This window comes from Carcharodon carcharias, chromosome 16 (genome assembly GCF_017639515.1).
Source record: "Carcharodon carcharias isolate sCarCar2 chromosome 16, sCarCar2.pri, whole genome shotgun sequence".
Lineage (NCBI taxonomy): Eukaryota > Metazoa > Chordata > Chondrichthyes > Lamniformes > Lamnidae > Carcharodon > Carcharodon carcharias.
Window position 1 is genome coordinate 9252167 of NC_054482.1, and position 24666 is coordinate 9276832.

Consider the following 24666-nt stretch of genomic DNA (forward strand, 5'->3'; position numbering starts at 1 on the left):
CATTTTCCTCCATAAAGAATTAAGCAAAATGGGATGTATGGGGGCATTTAATGACCGATTCAAATCCCCATCCATTAAAAATTGATCACTAGCATTTTCCTCAACCTCTTTGACATCAACTCGTCACCGTTCTCTTGTTATTCATGCCACATCTAAATGACATCAAGTGGTCAGGACTTGGATCACCACTGCATTTCCCTCTGTTCCTGTTCCACTGATCAGAGTGAGGACCTGAATAAAAGATGTTCTGGGCAGTGGGAAGGCAGTGGAACAAACTCTTATGGAACTACTAGAAGTGTTCTGGCCACTCTTATTTTTTCCAAATCCTCCAACTTGTCTTAATGTGTGGGTAGACTCATACAGAGACAATAGCAAATTTGAACCCTTCATGTTTTGGGGCGCTTCTCCCTTTAAATTTTGCCCTATTCATTTCACCAGTGCATAGAGTGACCTATAAAACCACAGGATATCCTTCTTCCAAGGAGGCAGAGTATTCGAGAAATTTGGCCAGAAAAATGGAAAAAAAACAATTTCCTATACTTGCAACATTAAAACTAGTTTGTATCTCTTAATGCAATCACTTTTGTCATCACTCCAATGACACGATTAAGAAACAAACTGCTGAAATCAGTGTTTTGCAATGCTCATAATTTAAATTGATAAGAATGTTCTTAAATGTTGAATATACTTACTATATTGGGTTGTACTGTTCCTCTTTTGAAGAGACCATTGCTTCCAGAAGCAGAACTTATTCCAGATGTTCCCATTATTTCTTGCCTCCTCATCATTTGATTTTCATTAAGTTGTTTGTTGAGCCATGTAATCACTTAGGGGAAAGAAAAAATAAGTTAGATGTGAAATAAATTGTTTGTGAGCTGTCAATTTCATACCAGGAGAATTAACTCTTCTATTGCTTTCCCTAAACATAATTTTCTTTTTTGTCATGAGTCTCTTGTGTGCGCATAAACAGGTACATTCCTCTGAGTAAGGAGCACTGCAGTCTCAGATCCCCGGCAGAATGTGCAAGACAATCCATTAATTTCCTCTCTACCCTCTCGTCTCAGGTCTTCTATTTTCCCCTCTCAGCATCTTTCTGTGCTACCTTGTTACTGGCTATATAAAACACTTCAGGCTAACATTAATATTGGGCAACTTAAATGCTGTGCAAGCAAATAATAATACAATGCAACAATGAAATTACAAATAGTCCTGCTGCCTTATTTTAAAGCCCTGGTCTTACTAGGAATACAAGACAGCATAATATGCCCTGCTTTTGCTATGGTTAAATTGCAAAATGTGCAAGAAAAGCTACTGATTTTCTCTCCCTTTCTACGGTCTCCCTCTAGTAAAGAAGAATCAGCTCTGTTTCTTCCTGTACGATCTCACTTCTTGCAAAATAAAACTTACTTGATTGAAATTAATACAGGATGACCAGCCAAATTTCATCACATATAGCAACAGATCAGTAACAATGAAAGTAAGAATTGCACAATTTCCAGATTGATCATGCTATCTCCCTCATGACCATGATCCTACTGTGAACAATAGATCATCATGTCCCAGACTGTCACTGATCATGGGTCTTCTGAAAATCAACATTTGCCTGCCACCCAGATGGCCCCTCCCCAATTGTTCCCGACATTGAATCATTGTTCCGTAACCTTGCAAAACAGCTTTCTGTTTTATTGTGATGATGCGCAAGCAGGTATCCAGGCATGTGCATTGCTTAAGCCTGCTTGCTGCTCTCCAAATTCATGTCCCATTTTTCTTTCCTTGCCAGTTTCCATCTACCTACATGCAACCTTTAACATACTTTCCTTCTTTGATAATTATTGATTATCTAGCTCCCATTATTTTATTACAATGGTTGTTGCTATGATAATAATCACAAGGCCTTTCATCTTTTCAAAGGCGAGTTGCAACACCCCGGGGAAGGAATCCTCATTTAATTTTTGTGAAAAAGTTGGCCTATCAATTGGAGATCTCCCATTTTGTATTGGCAAAATGAATTTCACCCTTTTGTACCCACTCTGCTCAGGCCATTTCCTTGATCTCTTCCTCTTTTACAATGATAGTTGTTGGTGCTGACTCTGATCTACAGAAATTAAAGTCTTATTTCCACTTCTCATCTTTACTGATCTATCTCTGACTCTTACTTCCACTTTCTGGAACTTTATCTATATTTTTAAAAAAAAGAATTTTTGGCCTAAATTTTACGCTCCCCCACGGTTTTTATATTCGTGGTGGTGGGTGGTTTGGAGGGGGGGGTGAGGTGGTGAGCAGCATGAACTTAAGGGATAGGATCCACTCCGGGTTCCTGCCTGCCCGGACCACGGAACAATTTTATGCTGGGGTGTGCAAGGCCTCGGATGGGAAGGCTGCCTTTGCCCCAATCGAGGCCAATCACTGGCCACTTAAAGGCCATTTCCCACCCAGCCTCAATTTTTAGGCTGGCGGGAGGATTGAACTTCTGTGGGAGAAACCCATAAAGGAACAGAGTTACATCTTGGTGGGAATGTGGGTGGAGGGGTGGGCGCTTCCATCAGAAGCCACCTTCTGAAGTCAGTCCTTAAAGTCCAATGGCTTCCTTTTCCCTAACCTCTCCGCCCTGGGGCCTCTTGAACTTACCTGGGCCTCCGGTGACCGGCTCCAACATCCTTCCTGCATTTCTTCTGTCCACTGCAGTGCTGTCGCTGCAAGGGCTGGAAACGTGTTAACCAATCAGATTGGCCAGAAGCTTTCTAAGGTGGAACTTCCTCCCGCATGAGGGGTGCAAGTCCCACCTGCAGCCACTTAACACTCATTTGAGCATGAAATGGCTGTGGGGCACTCAGGGCGGTGGGGATGTGCTTCCTGCCAACTCTTGAATGGCGCGAAGTGAGACCCCACCATCTGAAAAATTCAGGCCTTCGATAATTTTGGTCATTTTCAGAGAATCAAAAGAAAGACCAGTCTGTTACATGAGGTTTAAATGTGTGCCTGTTTTCTGAGGCTTTGAACATTGGTTCACTATCTCTGAAAGTTACTGATTTAGTGCATCCAGTAGGCTTATGCAATCAGATTTCCTCTTTTGTGCTGCTATTCTTTCAGTGTTATCATTCACGAGGCTGAGTTCTGCACTCGGAAGTAATCTTCTGTCCACAAGAGATACAAACTTCTGTTGCTGTCTATTCGGAAAGGATAATTTATTCAAGAATGCTGGGATACTGATTGAGTGCAATATTTTTCTAAATGCACTGGGAAAGGTTCAGAGTTCAGCTTCAGCTTGTGTCACTTGGTCATCTATCAAACACATACATATATTCTATCCAATCATCCTGACAAAGGCTCTGTCCAACATTCCACAGAATTCATTCAGTTGGTAAGAAGTTCCTCCAAACTTGTCTCCAATTGTTGAAACTTGTATTCCATAAATATCTAATACAAACCTACATACTCCCACAATTTCTTGCTTTTTTCCTTCGCTGAGGTTTTTCCTTCATTCCTTCTCCCATCTATCTTGAACCCTACTAACCTTTGTATAGTCCAATCATCTTATACCATTTCCAACTATGATGTGATCCAAGCACCAAACATTCCTTAACCTCGGTCTCCCTAAGATTTTAGGGGCCAATGTCTTCTTGACATTCTATTCACTTTCTCATTACCCATACAATCAACTGCTCTTCAAAGGCACTTTCCTCAAACAAACCCTGTCCATTCACTTCTTCCCAGACCATTGTCTGGAAATCCAAATACTCTTTCTATGTAATGAGGGTCAGTTAGCTCAGTTGGCTAGGTGGCTAGAGTGTGATGCAGAATGACACCAACAATGTGGGTTCAATCCCCGTACTTGCGATGGTAGTTCATGAAAGTTTGCCTCCTCACCTTGCTCCACTTTTGAGGCGTGGTGCCTCTCAAGCACCAATTGTCTTCTCTTTCTGTTGGAGAGAAATGTCTATGGTCCTTTGTGTATTATAGCTAATTACTTAGTTTCTATGTAAAATAGTGGTTTACATGCACTTCATTCAACCTGGCGTGCTCAATTTGCTGCTTATAGTGTAGTCTCCTCTGTACTGGGGACTGCTTTATTAAATATCCCTATTCAGTTTAGAAATGCAAACTGTACAGGTTACTACTTTGTTCTTGCTCACTCTAACCTTGCAGCTTTCACTACTCACACAGCTCCAACAAAGCAGCAGGAACACTTTCTCATCTGCCTCCTGGTCCCCAGGAGTATTCTCATCTGAATGTTTGGCTTTAGCAATTTTAGATTTGAGACCATTGCAGAGGCATCTAATCACAGTATAGCGTGATCCTTTCCTTTCTACTTCTTGTGTATCTTTTCCAGAGCTTGAAATGAACTTTGTACTTCTTCCAGTACTTTCTAACTCTTCATAGCCTTTCAAAACTGCTTACAAGCTATTAACATTCTTTTTTTTGCACATTCATAAATCTTGAGTGTAGCTGTAACATACTATTACTTAATTAAATTGTTAAAATAAGCTAGATTATCTAATTAATCTATACAACAAAAATAATTGAATATTATTAATTAAGTAGATAAACAAACAGTTTAGATAGATGTGGCAGAGCAGATAGTGTGCTGCAGATGCACCATGTGGAAGTTACTGGACCACATTCCAGTCCTGGGCAACTACATTTTTTTATTCATTCACGGGATGTGAGAGTCGCTGGGTAGGCCAGCATTTATTGCCCATCCCTAATTGACCCTGAGAAAGTTGGCTCAGAGTTGTTGGGCTGGAGTCTGAGCTGCAGACATTGAAGAGCATCAGGGAGGGGAAGAGTTACCTGGACACTTTGTCTGGAGGCAGTCACGCCCCTTAAGCTGGTAGTATTCTAGAGGTAGCCATTGGTCAGTGCCAAGAGATGTGACTGTGAGCTGCCGCCTGTGTGGATGAAATCAAGGTCTACAAGAAGAATGGGCTAACAGACCATGGTGTTGGAATCCATTCAAGTAGGAGGAGTGAAAAGGGATGTGGAAGTGGTAGAGGATAGCATAGTCAGGGGAACAGGTACTTGTCTCTGTGGCCATGACCAGGAGCTCTGAAGCTTGTACCACCTGCCCAGTGCTAGAATTCAGGACACCTCCTCGTAGTTGGAGAAGGAGTTGGAGTGAGAGGAAGCGGAACCAGTTGTCATGGTCCATGGACGAATTAATGACATAGGCAGAATTAAGAATAAACTTCAAAGGGACTTAGGTGGCCTTGTTCATGAGTCAGTGAAAGCTAACATGCAGGTACAGCAAGCAATAATGAAAACAAATGGCGTGTTGGCCTTTATTATAAGAGGATTTGAATATAGGAGTAAAGATGTCTTACTGCAATTATATACAGCCTTGGTGAGACCGCACCTGGAGTACTGTGTGCAGTTTTGGTCTTCTTACCTCAGGAAAGATATACATGCCATAGAGGGAGTGCAATGAAGGTTCACTAAATTAATTACTGGGATGGAGGGATTGCCCTATGAGGGAAGATTAAATAGACTGGGCCTTTATTCTCTCATTCAAACATACAAAATTCTTACAGGGCTTGGCAGGGTAAATGCAGGAAGGATGTTTCCCCCGGCTGGAGGGTCTAGAACTAGGGGACATGGTCTCAGAAAATGGGGCAGACCATTTAGAACAGAGATGAAGTGCAAATGCTTCACTCAGAGGATGGTGAGACTCTGTCCCAGGGGGCTGTGGAGGCTCAGTCATTGTATATGCTCAAGACTGAAGTCAATATATTTCTATATATTAAAAACATCAAGGGATACGGGCTTAGTGCAAGAAAATGGTGTTGAAGTAGGAGATCAGTCACAATCTCACTGAATGGCAGAGCGGGCTCGAAGGGCTGAATGGCCTACTCCTGCTCCTATTTCTCATGTTCTTATGTTCTGCAGCACTGGATTCTAAATAAATAAACAGAATCTCAAGGGTAATAATCTCTGAACTACTACCTGAATCACATGCAATTTGGCATAGGTTCAAGCAGATTAGGGAATTAAATACATGGCCCAAAGAGTGGTGTTGGAAGGAGGATTTTTGACTCATGGGGCACTGACACCAACACTGAGGAAAGAGAGAGCTGTCCTAACCAGGCTTGGATCAGTGTCCTGGCGAATCATATAACTAGGGCTGTAAACTAAAACAGGCAGGGGGCGGGGGGGCGCGGTGGTGGTGGTGGGAATCGGATGAAGGTGAATTTGGAAATTTAAAGAAAAAAAGTCAAGGCAATAGAGCAGTGTAATGAATTTGTTAATGAGAGGTAGAGTGGGATAGGAAGGGACAGAAATTTTAACAATAATAGCCCAGTAACAAATAAGGTCCATGCAATGAATAGTTACAAAAAATAAATTTAGAGGCTCTTTATTTGAATATACAAAGAATTCATAACAAGATAGACTAACTAACAGGTACAAATTGAGATAAAAGTTTGATCTAATTCCAAGGTGACCAAGGTTCGGAAATAAATTATCAGGGTACTTAACATTTCAAAACATTGGGCAGAATGGAAAAGAAGGGCAGTCCTGATAATAAAGAATGACATAAGAACATAGTGAGAAAAGATCTGGCTGAGAAGATCAGTATGGGTCGGGATTAGAGATAATAAGGATCAGAAAACATTGTGGGGCATAGGTTACAGGCCCCCTAACAATAGTTACACTGATGGACAGAACAATGAGCAAGAAATAATTGGAACTTGGGAAAAACAAACTACGTAATAATGTGGGGGCTTTAATATTCATATGGACTGGACATTACAAACTGGCAAAGATGGTCTGGAAAGCAAGATTGTAAAAAGCTTTCAGGACAGTTTCCTGGAACAACATATTGTAGATTTAACTAGGTATAAAGCTATTTTAAATCCCAAATTGAGTAATGAGGCAAGTTTAATTAGTAACCTCATGGTAAAAGATCCTCTGCAAAAAAGTGATTTTCGAACAATTGAATTCCATACTACATTTGAGAACAACATGCTCAAGTTAAAAAAAAGTCACACTTAAACCAAAACCAGGTACATAGGTATGAAGGGAGTGCTGGGTAAGGTTGATTGGGTAAATAGATTAAGAGATATGGCTGTAAATAAACAGTGGGAAACATTTTAAAAAACAATTCATAGTTTCCAACAAAAATACGTTCAATTAAAAAACAAAGACTCAACAAGAAATTCCCATTTGTGACTTTCTAGAAAAGTTAAGGATAGCATTCAATTAAAATAAAGGACACATAATGTTGCGAAGAATAATAGTAAGCCTGAGGATTGGGAGAGTTTTAGAAACAGTAAAGAGTGAACTATAAGTTGTTAAAAAGAAAAAAATAGAACAAGAGTAAACTAACCAGAAATACAAAAAGATTGCAAAAGCTGTAGAAGCTCCTCACAGTGGTGTCCTAGGACCAACCATTTTCAGCTGCTTCATCAAAGGCCGTCCCTCCATTATAAGGTCAGAAGTGGGGATTTACGCTATTGATTGCATAATGCTCAGCACCATTCTCAAACCCTCAGATATTGAAGCAGTCCATGCCCACAAGCAGCAGAACCTGGACAATATTCAGACTTGGGTTGATAAGTTGCAAGATTCATGCCACACAAGTGCCAGGGAATGACCATTTCCAACAAGAGGGATTGACTTACAACAGCCTTATCATTGCTGAAACCCCACAATCAACATTCTGGGAGATTGACCACATAAATACTGTGACTCCAAGAACAGTTCAAAGGCTGGGAATTCTGTGGCAAAAAACTCGCCTCCTGACTTCCCAAAGCCTGTCCATATCTATAAGGCACAAGTCAGAGTCTGATGGAATGCTCTCCATTTGCCTGGATGAGTGCTGCTCCAACAACATTCAAAAAGCTTGACAGCATTCAGGGCAAATCAGCCCACTTGACAGGCACCCCATCCACCACCTTAAACTTTCACTCCCTCCACCACTGGCATATAGTGGCAGCAGTGTGTACCATCTGCAGCAACTTGCCAAGGCTTCTTCGACAGCTCTTTCCAAACCCATGCCCTTTACTGCCTAGAAAAATAAAGGCAGCAAATTCATGGGAACACCACCATCTGCAAGTTCTCCTCCAAGGCACATATCGTTTTGACCTGGAACTATGTCACCATTCCATCACCGCCGCTGGATCAAAATCCTGGAACTCCCACCCTCACAGCACTGTGAATGTATCTGCACCTTATGAACTACAGCAGTTCAAGAAGACAGCCTCACCACCACTTTATCTGGAGCATTTAGGGATGGGCAATAAACGCCTTGCCAGCAACATTTACAACCCATGAACAAAGAAAAAATATTCAAAAGGAGAGAATATTTTTGCAGTGTGCTTACCATTTTCATTTGTTTTGAGGAGCTCCTTGCTTTCCTCTAATTTCTTCATTGTTCCTTCTAATTGCTCTTGCAATTTTGATACCTACAAGAAGAAAAGTACTTTGAAATGTTATATTACTCCAGCTTTCAGTCACATATCCATTCCATGACAATCACTTTAAAAAAAATTAAGGATTAAGATTTCATTTCAAAAATAATCAATTAGTTAGAATGACAATTTATAATTTTTTGGTTATTTACAAATGATTCTGCAAAAAATATATCTTGTATTTATTTATGCTACACTCCAAATGGAATAGGCTATTTATTGCTTCAAAATCACAGAGCACAAGCTGAAAACTGGTAAAATTAGTGAGCAAGGAGAGTTGAAAATTTCTCTAGCCAGTCTGGTAACTAAGGGCTAAAACAGTGCTGAACGTGGAGGTCCAAAGAAATTTCGAAGGCAGTATGCAAATCACTAAAAGCTAGTGCTCAGGCATAAAAAGCCTAATGGGACTTTTTATCTTTATCTCAAGGGATGGAATATAAGGGGAAGGAAGTTTATTTTTACAGAGGCTTGGTCAGACCCCATTTGGAGTACTGCATTTGGCTTGGACACCGTACCTCAAAAGGCCTTGGACAAGGTAAAGCATAGATTCAACAGCATCATACCAGGGTTGAAAGGGTTAAGTTATGAGGCCAGGTTGCATTAACTTGGCTCACATTCCTTGAGTTCAGAAAATTGAGGGAATATTTAACTGAGGTGTTTAAAATTATAAAGCAGTTTGGTAAGGAAAATATAAAGAAACAGCTTCCTCCAGTGGAGGAATCAGAAAAAGGTTTAAGAATGGAGTTAGGCATTTTGATACGAAATCAGGAAGCATTTTTACATGCAAAGGGTCGTGGAAATATAGAACTGTTTCCCAGAGTTGAAATTTTCAAGACTGAGATTGATAGATTTTTTGTTTTGTTAGGTATCACGGGATATGGATCAAATGCAGGTAAATGGAACTGATGTACAGATCAGCCATGGTCAGACTGAATGGTGCAACAGGCTCAAGGAGTTGCATGGTTTACTCCTGTTCTCATGTACCTGGTTTTGGGAGTACTGACTTACGGTATGTAAGGGTCATGTGAGGAGCAGAGAACTGGATAACCCTAGGATGTGAGAACACCAAGATGTGGTAGTCTGGGTGAAGCAGGGAGTGACAGGGAGGTCAGGGGTATGGGAGTGCTGAATTGGTGGTGGGCTGTCACGGTGGTAAAATTGGGACTCTATAGTCTGGAGGTAATTAGCACAAGAAATGCATTTAGGGAAGCAGTGCTTCCTGGAAGTGACCAGTATCAGATTAAAGTGCTTTTTAAAACCAGAACAAAAACAAAATATTGTTGAAAGCACTTTAATAACTTAAGACAAGTGTTGATCATGATTTTATTAGGGGAGGGAAAGGAATTGGGGCTTTGGTTAGCATTTATGAGGATGGTTCACTGGACTAAAAGTTGAAGGAAGACAGGTGGAAAGAGAAGAGCTGGTGCAAAGAAAGGTGCTATACGAATGCAAGTTGTTATAGTTCATTTTATGCCCCACTTTTTATTTTAAAAGTACAAGATACAGGAGGAAAATATTCCAAGTTGCAGGTAGATACAGAGGAGGTGTACTGTAACAACCACGATTGGCAGTAGTAGAAAGTTAGGGAGTGGGAGGTGGAGGTGGGACAACTGAGTAGGGTACTCAGTGTGATATCACTGAGAAGATACATGTTGTAGGCTTGAAATGGCTAATAAATACACAATAATTGAAGTGTTCACTGCAGAGGGAAAGAGGCAAGAGAAGGAACTGGAGGAAGGGGAAGGTTAAGGCTCAGGATAGATGGATACACTCAGGACAGCAGGGATGTCTTAAAAGGGCTTCCTCAGGAGTTACCCAAAATATTTATTTGTTGGCTTTTACTATAAATAGACAGCAAAGTTAAAAATCTGTTGCTATATTACATGCAGAGATTTTTTAAATCCAAACTCAGTATGCAAGGAAACAGAATTCATTAACTCACACAAAACTGATGAGGAAAATATTATTTCCAGGAACTAATCAAAAACATTTATTTTACCATTTGTTACAATCTTATTTTCTTCCCTACACTCACTCCAGCAACCCTCCCCTTGCAACAGTGCTACCTCCACTGATCGTAAACAGTGGCTGGAATTTTCCGGCCCTGTTAGCACGGGCGTCATGGCGGGCTCGAGGGGAGCGGGGGGGACAGACACAATATGGCTGTCATGAAACCAGTTTGCAATCATCCACTTCACCCATCAATGTGGAAGTGACCAGTTACCAGGTACCACTTACCCCACCTCACAGGTGCACATCGGGATCCTAATTTCAAGACTTTACCATCTCATTATAAGCCCTGCTCGCTGGATTCAGTGGTTGATTTACAAGCTGCAGATAGTGTATGCATTAGCACTTATCTTCCCCCTTCCCCTCACAACAACACTACCCTTGTATCTTTCTTCTTTCAGATACCTAAGAACAGTAGTTTGGTCAAGCTGTGGTGAAGGAGCAAGAGGGAGAAAAACAGTAATGAAGAAGAAACACCATTATTTGAGCTCACACTTGTAGCCACAAGCTCAGATACTGACACTATGCATACTTTAAATGATAGCTTAGAGGTGGGATCTGCAAGTAAGACATAGGGCTTGAGTGACCTGCAGATACAGCAGGAGATGAGAGTGGTTGCCTGATGAGAGCGGTGCTGGTTTATTAGAGGACAAGGGCAAGATCACACACAAGTTCTGCTGCAGAGGATTCAGACAAAGGGTGTTGATGGGGTGACCTACAGGGAAATGGGTATGCACAGGGAAATGCTTGGTGCATTGGCAAGCCTGCCAGAAAGCCTGCAGTCAATGCTGGGAGCATGGAGGAGTCCAGAATGAACAGGGCTTTGCACAGAACTTAGAACCATGGAAGTGTTGGCCAACTCCATCAGTACACTTGTGCATGATGCAGCATCTGCAGTGGATGTTGCAGTGCAAGCTCAGACTGAAGTCATGCAATGTCGCTTTTTAAAAATTCATTCATACGATGGCAAGGCCAGCATTTGTTGTTCAAAGGGCATTTAAGAGCCAACCAGTCTGGAGTCACATGTAGGCCAGACAGCAGATTTCCTTCCCTGAAGGATATTCGTGAACCAGATGGATTTTTATAACAATCGACAATGGTTTCATGGTCATCATTAGACTTTTAATTCCAGATTTTTATTGACTTCAAATTCCGTGCCAGAATCTGAACCTGGGTCCTAAGAGCACTACCTCGGGTCTCTGGATTACTAGTCCGCAACAATACCACTATGCCATTGCCTCCCCCATATAGGCTTTTATTTTTGCTTGATACTACACAAGCTCAAATACCTGCCATGAATTCTCAGACAGCTGCCATCATAACTGCAGACAAGAGTGTTGGCAGGGGCTTGCAGGATGTCACATCAGTCCAGCAATCTGTCCTCCAACACATTAGTCGGATTGTTGAGATGCTCCCCAGTGGGAGTGTAGTGGCTCCATGGGGAACAAGCCTGTTGACCTCTCTCAAAATGACAGCATTTGTCTTCCCACCATTGGCACACATCAGTGCCATTACTATTGTCTGTCAAGTAGCCAGTCAGCCCATACTGCTGCCACCCATGCCAGGATAATGCAGTCCAAAACTGGGCCTTCTGGGGCCAGAGCTGCAGGTGGTCATCCTGCAAGGCCATCTGCAGTCGCCCCCACTGAGTGTCAGCATTCTCCCATCAGGGATACTGCAGTCAGGGGGTAGCACTGTGTAAGAGCACTAGGACAGGCAAAAGCACGCAAAAGATAGACAGTAAAGGAATGTACAAGAGTGATTGCTTGATATTTGTATGCAATGTAACAGAATTTGATTTACAATGTTTATTTCATATTGGCTTTTATTTTTGCACTGTGGCCAAGCAGATGCTGTGATGGTCAGTGACAGAGGAAAGGTAAGGTCAGGGACTGTTGGTGAATGGGGAAGTTATGTTTGTGTTTAACTGGTATTGCAGTCAAATGAGTCAATCAAGGAGAGCCCAGCTGAAGAGGGGCTAAGTTGGCTGCCTCTCCTCTTCCTCAGCTGGTCACCATGTACCTGATGGCAAGCGCTGCGCTCTCATGATGGCGAGGCTGTGCAGCATGCCGCAGACTACCATGAATCTTGACACAAGCTCTGCCGAATACTGCAGGTCTCCTCCAGAACGGTCTAGGCTGCAAAAGAACTGCTTAAGCACTCCAATGGGCTGCTCTATCACATTTTTAATGGCAGCATGACTTTCATAGTATGCGAGCTGCCAATGTATGCATGGGTTGTACACCAGGGTCAGGAGTTTGTCAACGGATAGCCCCTGTCACCCCAAAGTCGCCCTCTGAGTTGCTGTGCTGGCTCAAATGTCTCAGAATGAGGTGGGGTGTCCTTCCAGCTGCTGAAAGTTTGTTCAGGCGAGACTAAGAAAGGCCGTTAGTTGGATATTTGAGTTGCACAATGGCTGCTCTGCTGTCAAACCAAGTTACATGTCCCCACCAGAAAGGTGTCCAGCGGGGCTAGCACCAGATGTGCATGGGTGTGTTGCAGATGTCATTTTGGAGGCAAATCACCATAATGCAGGAACTAAGGAGACAAATTTCACAGCATACAATGTTAAAATTCAATATGAATTGTTTTGCCAAATTTAGCTTTTCAAACAAAAGCACCTACAGATTAGTAATATACATACACACACACTTCAATTTGCATATGGAGCCTTACCTCTTCTCCTTTGAGCTGTAATAACTGTTGAGCTTCCTGTAGTTCTCTCTGCTCTTTCTGCAATTGATTTTCTTTCTCTGATAACAGTTTTTCTTGTTGTATTGTGACAGTATTTTTAAGTTTCAGTTTCCCCATTAGAGCTTTCATATCCCCTTGTAACTTTTTAATAATCTTATTAGCCTGTAAGAAGATGGTAGAAGGTCACAATTAAGCATTTAGCTAGACAATGGCAATTAGAATCTATCTTAGCTCAACATAAACAAATAGGTAAACCAAGTCTAAACACATCAAACAATTACAGCTGTTTGGAGCCCAATGGCTACTTGAATTTCATAGGAGGCATGTTCTGCATTTCTAGCTCTTTAAAAGAGGAAGGAAGGAAGTATGCCTGAAGTTGGGATGGAGGTTTCAGATATGGAGGGCCTGAAATGGATAATTTTGTAGAGATGCAAATTAGCAATCTTGATGGTGAATACTATTTGGTTTGGAGCTGAACATGACACCAAGTTTTTATGTGGTTTAGTTCAGCCTGAGCAAGTAATCACAAAAAAGGATGAGGTCAAGGACAAAAAAGGGCAAATTTATGATGCGAGTTGAAAACAATGGCCTGTGTTTCTACAATACTCAGCTGTAGCATCCCAGGGCCCATCCATGACATCATTAGCTAGTCTGAGAGCACTAGATGCTTAAGCGATCCGAAGAGTTGAAGGAAAGAGAATTAGAAGTCATGAGCATACTTATGGAAACTGGCTCCATATCCACAGATGTCACCAAGGGGCAGTGAACAGATGAGTAAGAAGAGGAACAGATGAATAAGAAGAGCAGGGGCTGAAGATAGATCTTTGAGGGGGGAACGATGTTCAGGTAGGTAGGAGTACAACTGTGAAAGGACAGATCTGGACAGTGGAGGAGCGGCAATGAAGAATGCCACAGCTATTTTCTCAAACACTCCAGAAAGGTTAGAGAAGACCAGGAGTAATAACAATGTACCATGACCAGAGTCCACATAGATGTTGTCATTCTGATTTGGCTAATGCTGTGTTGGGGGTATGAATAGAGTGGAAGCCAGAATAGAGTGATTCAAGCAGCAAGAGAGATGGACACAGAGTTGGAGGCAGATAAGTTCAAGAATCATGGTGTCGTACAGTAGGTTAGAAATGGGGCAGATGTAAATGATGGATGAGTCAAAGGTGGGCTAGAACAAATCTGATATAGCACAAATGTGGCCACAGTTCTGCACAATAACATAGCCAGGTGCTTGAAAAGAAATAGAAAGAACACTCCCCATTAATTTGGCACACAGGATGATTAGCTTATACATTTACCTGTTACATTCAAAGCCTTGCATAAAATGTATCACCTGCAAATAACTGTGCATGCAGCTGAGAAAAAAACTGTACTTCTCATACTGCAAATGCTTGGGCTGAAGGAATCAAAAAGGCCGCACAAAGAATTTTTTGGGGGATGTGGTGGGGAGGAGAGTGAAGGCATGTATACTACTCTTGTGCATAGCACAAAGTATCATCCCAGTAAGCAAGCCCCGAATGCTGATGAACTGAAGTGTGATCTTTTTTCCTATTCTTTCACAGGACGTGGGTGTCGCTGGCTAGGCCAGCATTTTAATTGCCCATCTCTAATTGCCCTTAAGAAAGTGGTGGTGATCCACCTTCTTGAAGCGCTGCAGTCAATGTGGTGTAGGTACACCACAGTGCTGTTTGGGAGGGAGCTCCAGGATTTTGACCCAGCGACAGAGAAGGAACAGCAATATAATTCTAAGTCAGGATGGTGTATGGCTTGCAGAGGAACTTGCAGATGGTGGTGTTCCCATGCATGTGCTGCCTCTGCCCTTGTCATTCTAGGTGGTAGAGGTTGCAGGTTTGAAAGTAATATTGAAGGACCCTTGGTGAGTTTCTGCAGTGCATCTTGTAGATGGTACGCACTGCCTGGCACTATGCATTGTGGTGCAGGAAGCGGATGTTGGAGGTGGTGGGTGGGACGCCAATCAAGCAGGCTGCTTTGTCCTGGATGATGTCGAGCTTCTTGAGTGTTGATGGAACTGCACTCATCCAGATAAATGGAGAGTATTCCATCACACTCTTGATTTGTGCCCTGTAAATACTGCACAGGCTCTGGGGAGCCAGGAGGTTAGTTACTTGCCACAGCATTCCCAACCTCTGACCTGCTCTTGTAGCCAGAGTGTTTATATGGCTGATCCAGTTCAATTTCTGGTTAATAGTAACCCTTAGGATATTGATAGTGGGAGATTCAGTGATGGCAATGCCATTGAATGTCATGGGGAGATGAACTCGTGAATTGAGAGTCACTGCCCTTGACATCAATGCCACACTTAACTGAGCGTGGCATCAAGTAACCCCAGCAAAACTGGAGTCAATGGGAATCAGTGGAAAAACTCTCCGGTGCTGGCTGTTGTGTGGTGCGTATGTTACTTGCCACTTTTCAGCCCAAGCCTGAATGTTGTCCAGGTCTTGCTGCATTTAGTCATGGAATGCTTCAGTATCTGAGGAGTTGTGAATGATGCTGAACATTGTACAATCATCAGCAAACACTCCCACTTCTGATCTTACGATGGAGGGAAGGTCACTGATGAAGTAGCTGAAGACGGTTTTGCCTGGGACACAACCCCGAGGAACTCCTCCAGTTATGTCCTGGGACTGAGATGATTGACCAACAACCATAACCATCTTCCTTTGTGCTAGGTATGACTCCAGCACCACAGAGTTTTTCCACTGATTCCCATTGATTTGCTAGGGTTCCTTGATGCCACACTCAGTTAAATGCGGTGTTGATGTCAAGGGCAGTGACTCTCACCTCACGAGTTCAGCTCTTTTGTCCACATTTGGACTATGGCTGTAATGAAGTCAGGAGCTGAGTGGCCCTAGCAGAACCCAAACTGAGTGTCAGTGAGCAGGTTGTTACTGAGTAAGTGCCATTTGATAGCACCGTCAACAACACTTTCCATCACTTTGCCGCTTATCACGAGTAGACTGATGGGGCAGTATTTGACCAGTTTGGATTTGTCCTGCGTTTTATGGACAGGACCTACCTGGGCAGTTTTCCACATTGCTGGGTGGTTGCCAGTGTCGTTGCTGTACTGGAACATCTTGGACACACAATCTCTGGTACTGTGGCATTGTCCAAGATCAAAAAGAGATAGTACACACTGTAATTTGCTCCTAGCTTTTTGTGAGCCATCGTCTCGTTTGGACCCATACATCTTCTGCAAGTTTTAATCACATTGGTGCAACCATAAGCAATGGGTGCACCTTGTTAGATATGAGTTGCACTTTAACAGAAATCCTTTTATAAACTGGCTGTTTGAAATTGCGATACATTTTGGTCCATGAATTAGACACTATGCCATTGTGATAGCATCTTATATCCAAGCCTTGGCATTAAAAGTTTGCTCAAATCTCAAACCTCCACTGCCTCCAACCAGCATATCTATTCGTAGGTTTCCCTTCATTGCAGAGTGGGCTGGGGTTTGCTATGCATAACCAGTACTTTGTTCCATATGGTTGTCAGTCTCTGACAGTGATGCCTTCAGAGGGTGCATCTACTTGGTTTCCAGGAATTCCCCCACCTCCCCAAGGGCTTTCAGATTCCTGCACTTTACAATATTAGTGAGATTGTTTTTGTCTCAGTTTTGGAAAGATGGTCTGGTGATCGCATCTTTGGAGTTCTTAAGGGAATCAACTTCCAGATGATTCTGGAAGGGATTTGAATTTCCAGCTTAAGCAGACCTCCATTGCTTGCATACAGGATGCCATCTGTGGTGTCATTAGGGAGATGCAGTAACTACTTGACTGATTAGTTCGTCCAATTCCATGAGTGTATTCTGTGAGGCTTTGGTGAAGATTTAGTGATAAGTTGACCTTCAGGAGTACTTGAGTTTCTAATAACCCCAATTCTGGATGGTTTCAGCTCCCTTTCCTTCAGACCCATAATTCAATAACTGAGCTTGGCTACCTATTTGCCCTCTGTGACTCCTGCCCTGGGGTCTGTGCAAGTACCAAGATTTTTTTCTATCTCTCCTTAGAGAATGTGGCTCACATGGCTCCCATTAATCTTCCAGCACACTCTATGGTTATAGAGGAAGGTCTTCGTTTACAGATGAAATTGGAAGCCAGCTGTTTTCTTCACACTGATTTGGAGTCCCATGTCTTTGCAAAATGTCAGCATGATCCTAAGATTTTTCAATGTCTTCGGTTTTTGTAATCAGCACCGTTCGACTTCTCTTTAGTGCTTCTAAGATGGTGGCTGCTTTAAGCCACAGAATGAAGAGCCATGGGAATGTGCTCCCCACTTCTTCCATTAAGTTTAGAAGGTAGACCACGTGGACCAGCCATGTGGCTCACATGTGGCTGCACTGATCTCCTACATGCCCTTCAGTGCTGTTTCGATCTCTTTTTTCTCTATTGCAGCCATCAGTTTGCTTTGGTTCTTGTGACCTGTCTAATCAGCAGATCTCTTGATATTCACCTTGTTGTTGGGTGTACTTAGCTTAGTTGAAAAGCATTTTTCAAGCTCCTCTTTCTAAAGAGGGCACTTTGCTACAGCTGGTCCATCCATCATTTAGCAGGCCAACCTTCATCTGTCAGCCTGATACAATATTTGAACAATTTTATATAGCACTTCCACTCTGCTTTGCATTGTTTCCCCTCATCTTCTTCTTGTTCTTTCAAGCAATGGCATTGTTCTCTTCTAGCTCCACCTCAAGTGATGTTCTCAATTAAGCTAATGCTCAGGACCTAAGCTTTGAGTCCTCTTCATTGCTGAGTAATTCTTCAGCTCGTGTCAGCTGATCACTGAGATCTCTATGTTTAAGGTTCCCTCTCGGTGGGTTTATAACTCAAGTTTGGTGTGCGGTTTGTGTTTGATTGGCATCTACCAGCTCCTCTGTATCTGAAGAATCAAAGTCATTCTCCACTGCCATGGGGTTCTTCAGGGCCTCAGCAACTTGTTTAGGCATTTCTGCTCTTGCTGCCTGTTGGAGGATATGGTGTTTATAGGAGTCTGCTTATTGGTTTTTGATTTCAGTATTCCATCAATTTTCTTACTTATGTTGTTGCAATCTTGAAACTGTCAATCTAGTTCAAACAGGAGGGATATTTCATCCTCTAACCAGATTGATTTTCCTCCAGATTTTTTGAGGTAAGATTGCTGCAGTTCTCTTCTCCTTCCTTAGTGCAGCATGTTGTGTCTTTTGTCCTGGTTGAGAGCCCTTTGTGTTGTGAAACTTTGTTCACATTTTTCAGAGAAAACTGCTTTGCGTATGAACAGCTCTCTGCTTTTGCATTTGGTACAATGGCAGGCAATCAAGTGGTATTCACTCTTGTTACATCTGATGCAGTGTTAAACAATTTAATTTGATTCCTTTTCTCAAGGTACAGTCTGAACAAACTGTCTTAAGTGGTGACCTTTACGAGACAATTATGTTTTATAATGCCCCCTTTAGACACCTCAGTTCAGAGAAATGCCCATGTGATCCAGTTGTTATGGGAAGAGGAACTCAAATAGAAACTCACTGAAGTATCAAGTGACAGCTTGATACCCATAGCAGTATCTCACAGAAAAAGGACAGCTATAGCTGAGATGCAGGGACCAAGAATCCACTGTTGTGGAAAAGCAGGGGGAACTGCTTTGTGTCAATATCCAAGCAGGATACTTTTAAGAGTTCGGTTTCTGTTCAAAAGAAAGGGAACAGAGCAGAGGGGGCTCTTGAAGATTTATGGAATAGGGAGTAGCCAAGGTGTGCCTTGCTGGTGATAACCAAATTAGCCGAATGGAATGATTGTCGAAGGACACTGGAAGTTTCAACCAGGTGTGATGGGGAGAAGTGAACATCTGCTGGAGAGCTGCAAGTGACTTTGGAGCTATTCCTTTAAAGCTACATACCTGCCAGAAGTGTACGGTTAAAGAGCTTAAGGCATTTTTTGGTTACACTAACTAACCAATGTGAAACTGTCTTTTCTTTAGCTTGATGTATTGGTTGCCTGTTAATGTTTGATCTACGTTGGTTTTAATTTGGCTGTTACAGTAAAAGTTAAAAATTGAAATCTTGCCTTTCGATTCACCCATCAATTGTTGGGAAATTGAAATCTTTTTAGGAACATAGGAGCAGGAGTAGGCCATTCAACTCTTTGAGCCTGCTCCACAATTTGATAAGATCATGGCTGATCTGGTTGAGGACTCAACTCCACTTTCCTGTCTTCCCCCCATAACCCTTGACTCCCTTGTGTATCAAAAATGTATCTAAATCAGCCTTGAATAAATTCAATGACCCAGCCTCCACTGTTTACTGTGGAAGAGAATTCCACATACTAATAACCCTCAGAGAAAAAAAAGTTCTCCTCATCTCCATCTTAAAAGGGAGGCCTTTTATTTTTAAGCCATGTCCCCTAGTTTTTGTCTCCCCCACAAGAGGAAACATCTTCCTGGTATCCATGCTATGAAGTCCCCTCGGCACTATATAAGAATATGTTTCAATAAGAATACCTCTCATTCTTCTGAACTCCAATGGGTATAGATCCAACCTGTTCAACCTTTCTTCATAAGGTAAGTCCTTCATCCCCAGAATGAGTCAAGTGAACCTTCTCTGAGCTGCTTCTAACATAATTATATCCTTTTACAAAAGGGGAACAAAACTGTACACAATACTCCAAGTGGTCTCACAAGGCCCTGCACAGTTGCAGTAAAACTTCACTACTTTTATACTTGATTCTCCTTGTAATAAATGTCAACATTCCATTTGCCTTCCTAATCATTGTTGTACCCGCACACTAACTTTTCGTGATTCATGTGCCAGGACACCAAGATCCCTTTGTTTCACTGAGTTCTGCAATCTCTCTCCATTTAAATAGTATACTGCTTTTCTATCCTTCCTGCTAGAGCGGACAAGTTCACATTTTCCACATTATATTCCATCTGACAAATTTTTGCCACTCATTTAACCTATCTATATCTCATTGAAGACTCTTTACTTTCACTTGACAACTTACTTTCCTACCTATCTTGGTCTCATTAGCAAATTTTTGAAAGTTATCAGTCTCTGAGGGGATCATAACAAGACTAATATTTTGGTATACAGGCTTGCAGTTGTGCAAAATAGGCTGTTGGTTGCATAATGGATTATGATAACAACCAGGTGGTTTCGGCCACACTTGGGTTTGACTCTAATACTTTCGTAGTAGGTATTTTCTGTCGTTTCAGAGTCCATTGCACCCTTGTTTGTACCAGTTTCTAAGATTTCATTCAGGCTTTTATTATAAAATACTTGGGTGTTACCGATGTTATCCTCAGAGGGTAAGTTAACTTAACAGGATGCGGATTATTTAAGCCAATTGTAGTTTTTTATGCCTGACAAACATGTCACATCTTGGCAGATCAAACTTTGAAGTGCTAATGCATGCATGCTGGATACAAGGCTTTTAATTTCATAGACGTAGACTAGAAACACCTTGGGTTTTGGGCTTGGGGAATTGCAATTCATGACCTGCCCATGCCAGTTCTGAACAAGGTGGCTTGAATGCAAATTTAGTGCATCTACCCTATCTGCATTATCATATCCTTTGGCCAAGCAAGTCCTGCACCGCTTCCTCTTTGCAGAGGGCTGAACAATTCTGTGCATAAAAATACATAGTTCAGCCAGCCTCCTCCTCTTAAAGATAGATTCCCTATTAAAGGGAAGATATTCTCCTGATCTGAAGATGCAGGGAAATGGTAGGGAGAGGTTCAGTGACAATGCCTTGGAGACAGCTGTTACAAAGGTGAAATTCAGGAGAGACCACATTTCTGTAGGGGCTAGGAGATCCGCAAGGAACACCCTTTGCAGGGAGTGGTTGCAGGTTGCCATGGTGGTGAATGCATGGAGTCTGGCCCCAAAGACATGGCTGAAAAAAGTTTAATGACCTCACACAGGTGGTTCCAGGTGAGTGAGTGCATCCCTATCTCATATCTCATACCCATCACATCATGCTACTCAATGCACAACAACCCCATCGCTCACCCAGCAGCTCTCACTGGCACTCAGAACTCACACCTAACATTCAGATACACTGCCTCATCCATACACCCCTACCAATGCTGCCAGCCTCTATCACACCTCCTGCTGCCTCCACAGACCTCCAGCTATTCAGCTACAACAGGCACATCACCAAGTATATTGTTAAACAATCACCAACATTCTTCCCTCTCTCTTGCAGAAGGTAGCCCATAACAACAGATTGAACTTTTGGAGGGCTGGTATGACTCCATCCCGAGTCCCCTTGAAATGATGCATTGCAGCAGCAGAAGGGCCTGTGGTATTTGGCACTAGCAAGACCATCCAAGATGATGGTAAGTGACTGCCTTAAACCGCTTCTGAATTCCATGCCACACTTCAAGGTGAGGAGAAAGTGGAAGCTGCAGATGGTGTGATTATGGACCTCCTAAATTACTCCCCTCCCCTACATCCCTTTCTGCTATTATGCTTTCAGGTCCCCAAGAAATGCCACCTGGACAGCCTCCATTTGACCAAGAGAAAGAAGCCCCACAATTGTGAGGAGGAGGCACCATCATTTCACCTGTCATTCACAACTATCAGATACTGGCATTTTGCAAACTTTAGGGGCTAGTGCAGAATTAGGATCAGCACGTGGTGAGTCACCAGGCAAGAGGAAAGGGTGGCTTGGACGCACAAGAGTTATACTGCAAAGGATATAGTTGAAGACTTTGATACGGCAATATATAGGAGAACACTGATGAGCATGCACACCAAGATACTTAGTGCATTGGTAATCCTACCAGAATTCCTTCATCACCATTAAGAAACATGAGGAATTCAGCTCCAATGTGGCAGAAGGCATTGCAGAGTTTGAAGCCCATCCATATCAACATGAAAATGGTTACTAATGACACAACCATGATAAAAAGTCCAGTGGCCAGTCTCAACTACCATTGCAGCATAGTCAGAAGTCTCCCAAAGTCTCAGTGCTGCAGCAGAAGTTCAGATGGAGATCATATCCATGCTTGCTGCCATGCAGAATCAGACTACGGCCACTGTGGATGCAGATGTCAGTGCTCAAAGGGCTATAAAGATTCTCACAGCAATCTGTGTTCCAGCAATGCTGTGACACCGTTCTTGGGAGTTGCGGTAGCATCATGGAAGACAAACTTCCTGTCCTCTCAGGAAGACAGCATTTGTGCTCCCACGACTGCCACTTTGCCAGTAGCTCTGCCGTTGCTTCAGCCAGTTGGCCCAAACTGCTGCCAGCCAAGCCAAGATGGTAAAGTCCGAAGCCGGGCCCTCAAAGCCCAGAGCTGTTTAAGGTTATCCTGAAAGACCATCTGCAGCCTCCCCATTGAAAGTTATCAGCCTTCTTCCAACCATGCTGCAGCCACTAGGGCAGACAAGGGTACCCCCCGCCCCAAGACAGGCACTAAGGGATTGCTCAGGGTGAATAGCTTATTTCTGTTTTGTAAAAAGAGATGTGTTGTTCAATAAGGATGTTTTGCAAAGGTTATTGCGGTGGCTTTAATTTCTGGATGCTAGTCAAGCGGATGTTGTGATGGGGAATCCGAAATGGATGTGACAGTGGGCAGTGGTGGGTACATATAGAGAAAAACAAAAAAACTGCGGATGCTGGAAATCCAAAACCAAAAACAGAATTACCTGGAAAAACTCAGCAGGTCTGGCAGCATCGGCGGAGAAGAAAAGAGTTGACGTTTCGAGTCCTCATGACCCTTCGACAGAACTTGAGTTCAAGTCCAAGAAAGAGTTGAAATATAAGCTGGTTTAAGGTGTATTGGGGGCGGAGGGGGGAAAGAGAGAGAGAGAGAGAGAGAGAAGTGGAGAGGGTTGGTGTGGTTGTAGGGACAAACAAGCAGTGATAGAAGCGGATCATCAAAAGATGTCACCAACAATAGAACAAAAGAACACATAGGTGTTAAAGTTGGTGATATTATTTAAACGAATGTGCTAATTAAGAATGGATGGTAGGGCACTCAAGGTATAGCTCTAGTGGGGGTGGGGAGAGCATAAAAGATTTAAAAATATTTAAAAATAATGGAAATAGGTGGGAAAAGAAAAATCTATATAATTTATTGGAAAAAAAAAACAAAAGGAAGGGGGAAACAGAAAGGGGGTGGGGATGGAGGAGGGAGGTCAAGACCTAAAGTTGTTGAATTCAATATTCAACAGCGGAAGGCTGTAAAGTGCCTAGTCGGAAGATGAGGTGTTGTTCCTCCAGTTTGCGTTGGGCTTCACTGGAACAATGCAGCAAACCAAGGACAGACACGCAGGCAAGAGAGCAGGGTGGAGTGTTAAAATGGCAAGCGACAGGGAGGTTTGGGTCATTCTTGCAGACAGCCCGCAGGTGTTCTGCAAAGCGGTCGTCCAGTTTACGTTTGGTCTTTCCAATGTAGAGGAGACCACATTGGGAGCAACGAATGCAGTAGACTAAGTTGGGGGAAATGCAAGTGAAATGCTGCTTCACTTGAAAGGAGTGTTTGGGCCCTTGGACGGTGAGTGGCAGGTACATGTTGGGATGGGGAAGTTGTTTCAGTGGAAGCAGAGCTTGACAATCTATTTTCTCAGGCTATTTGATTACACCTAGCTCAAGATGCTTCCCCCTGTCTCCTCCTGTTCAACCTCCTTCCCCCATCCTCTCAGAGCTTTCCCTCTGTTGTTCCATATGTTTGTTATGTTACAGATCAAGAGGCACTGCAACAACTGCCCATGTGCCTGGGTCCCTCTCTTTTCCTTGACTGGATTCAGCAACTGACAAAAAGCACCCAGCAAAGTGCTTCCGCTAACTCTGCCTAAGCAAAAGTTTCTCAAAACATCTCATCTGCAACTTGAGTGGTTATTTAATTAGAATGTGTTCAGGGCCCATCTTGCAGCAGAATATATTTTTGGTGAGTGATGTAGTAATTCGCTGCTTGGACCCGTGTGGTCCAAATTCAATATCCGTTTGTGCCACTCAAAAAATGGCTGGTGGCGCATTATACAACACAAAAATGGCACCAGCGCAGTGTTTCAGGAATGAATTGCGTGCCATTGGCATTAATAATCACAAAGATCAATCCTAACAAATGTCTCCTCACTAGAATCAAGTGGACATTAGTCAAGATTTTCAGGAAAAAAAGGGTCAGAGAAAATAGAGCATTATAAATCTATCACCATATCCACAACCTGGTTCAGTATTCCAAACACAGGAGAATGCCTGTTTAAGACCCTGGACCATTACACTCAAACTGGATTTAAGACAGACACCCATAGGAAGGGGTGTAAAATTCTTGAAAAAGTCCGCAACCAAAGGGATGACTTATAAGAATGAGGTACGGTCTACTTTACACAAAATAATAGGCTTGAATCGATGGTTAGGTCAGTTGGCTAGATAGCTAGCAGGGTTCAGATTAACATCAATAGTGTGGGTTCAATTCCCGTTTCAGCTGGGGTAGACTTGGGACCTGCCTCCTTGCTCTGCCCTGAGAATGGAAGGCAATGGCAAACCAACCCTAACAAAAACTGCCAAGAAAAACGTCTCGGGAGGAAACATTAACAATCAACGAACCA

The 24666-nt window shown here is 42.7% G+C and overlaps 1 protein-coding gene across 2 annotated transcripts in view; it reads right to left on the reverse strand.

Annotated features, from left to right (window-relative positions):
- The window catches only part of sass6 (SAS-6 centriolar assembly protein), a 68813-nt gene that overhangs the window by 3676 nt on the left and 40471 nt on the right, over positions 1 to 24666 (reverse strand). Inside the window, exons 11-14 of one of the 2 annotated variants that reach the window (XM_041208502.1) lie at positions 13092 to 13271; positions 8318 to 8399; positions 3868 to 3920; positions 749 to 826 (exon numbers count right to left, since the gene is read on the reverse strand). In XM_041208502.1, the coding sequence (XP_041064436.1) occupies positions 824 to 826; positions 3868 to 3920; positions 8318 to 8399; positions 13092 to 13271 (318 nt within the window). In that variant the 3' untranslated portion in view covers positions 749 to 823. Of the gene's footprint in view, positions 1 to 692; positions 827 to 3867; positions 3921 to 8317; positions 8400 to 13091; positions 13272 to 24666 lie in introns of those variants that run through there. The other variant, XM_041208501.1, reaches the window with a different exon arrangement.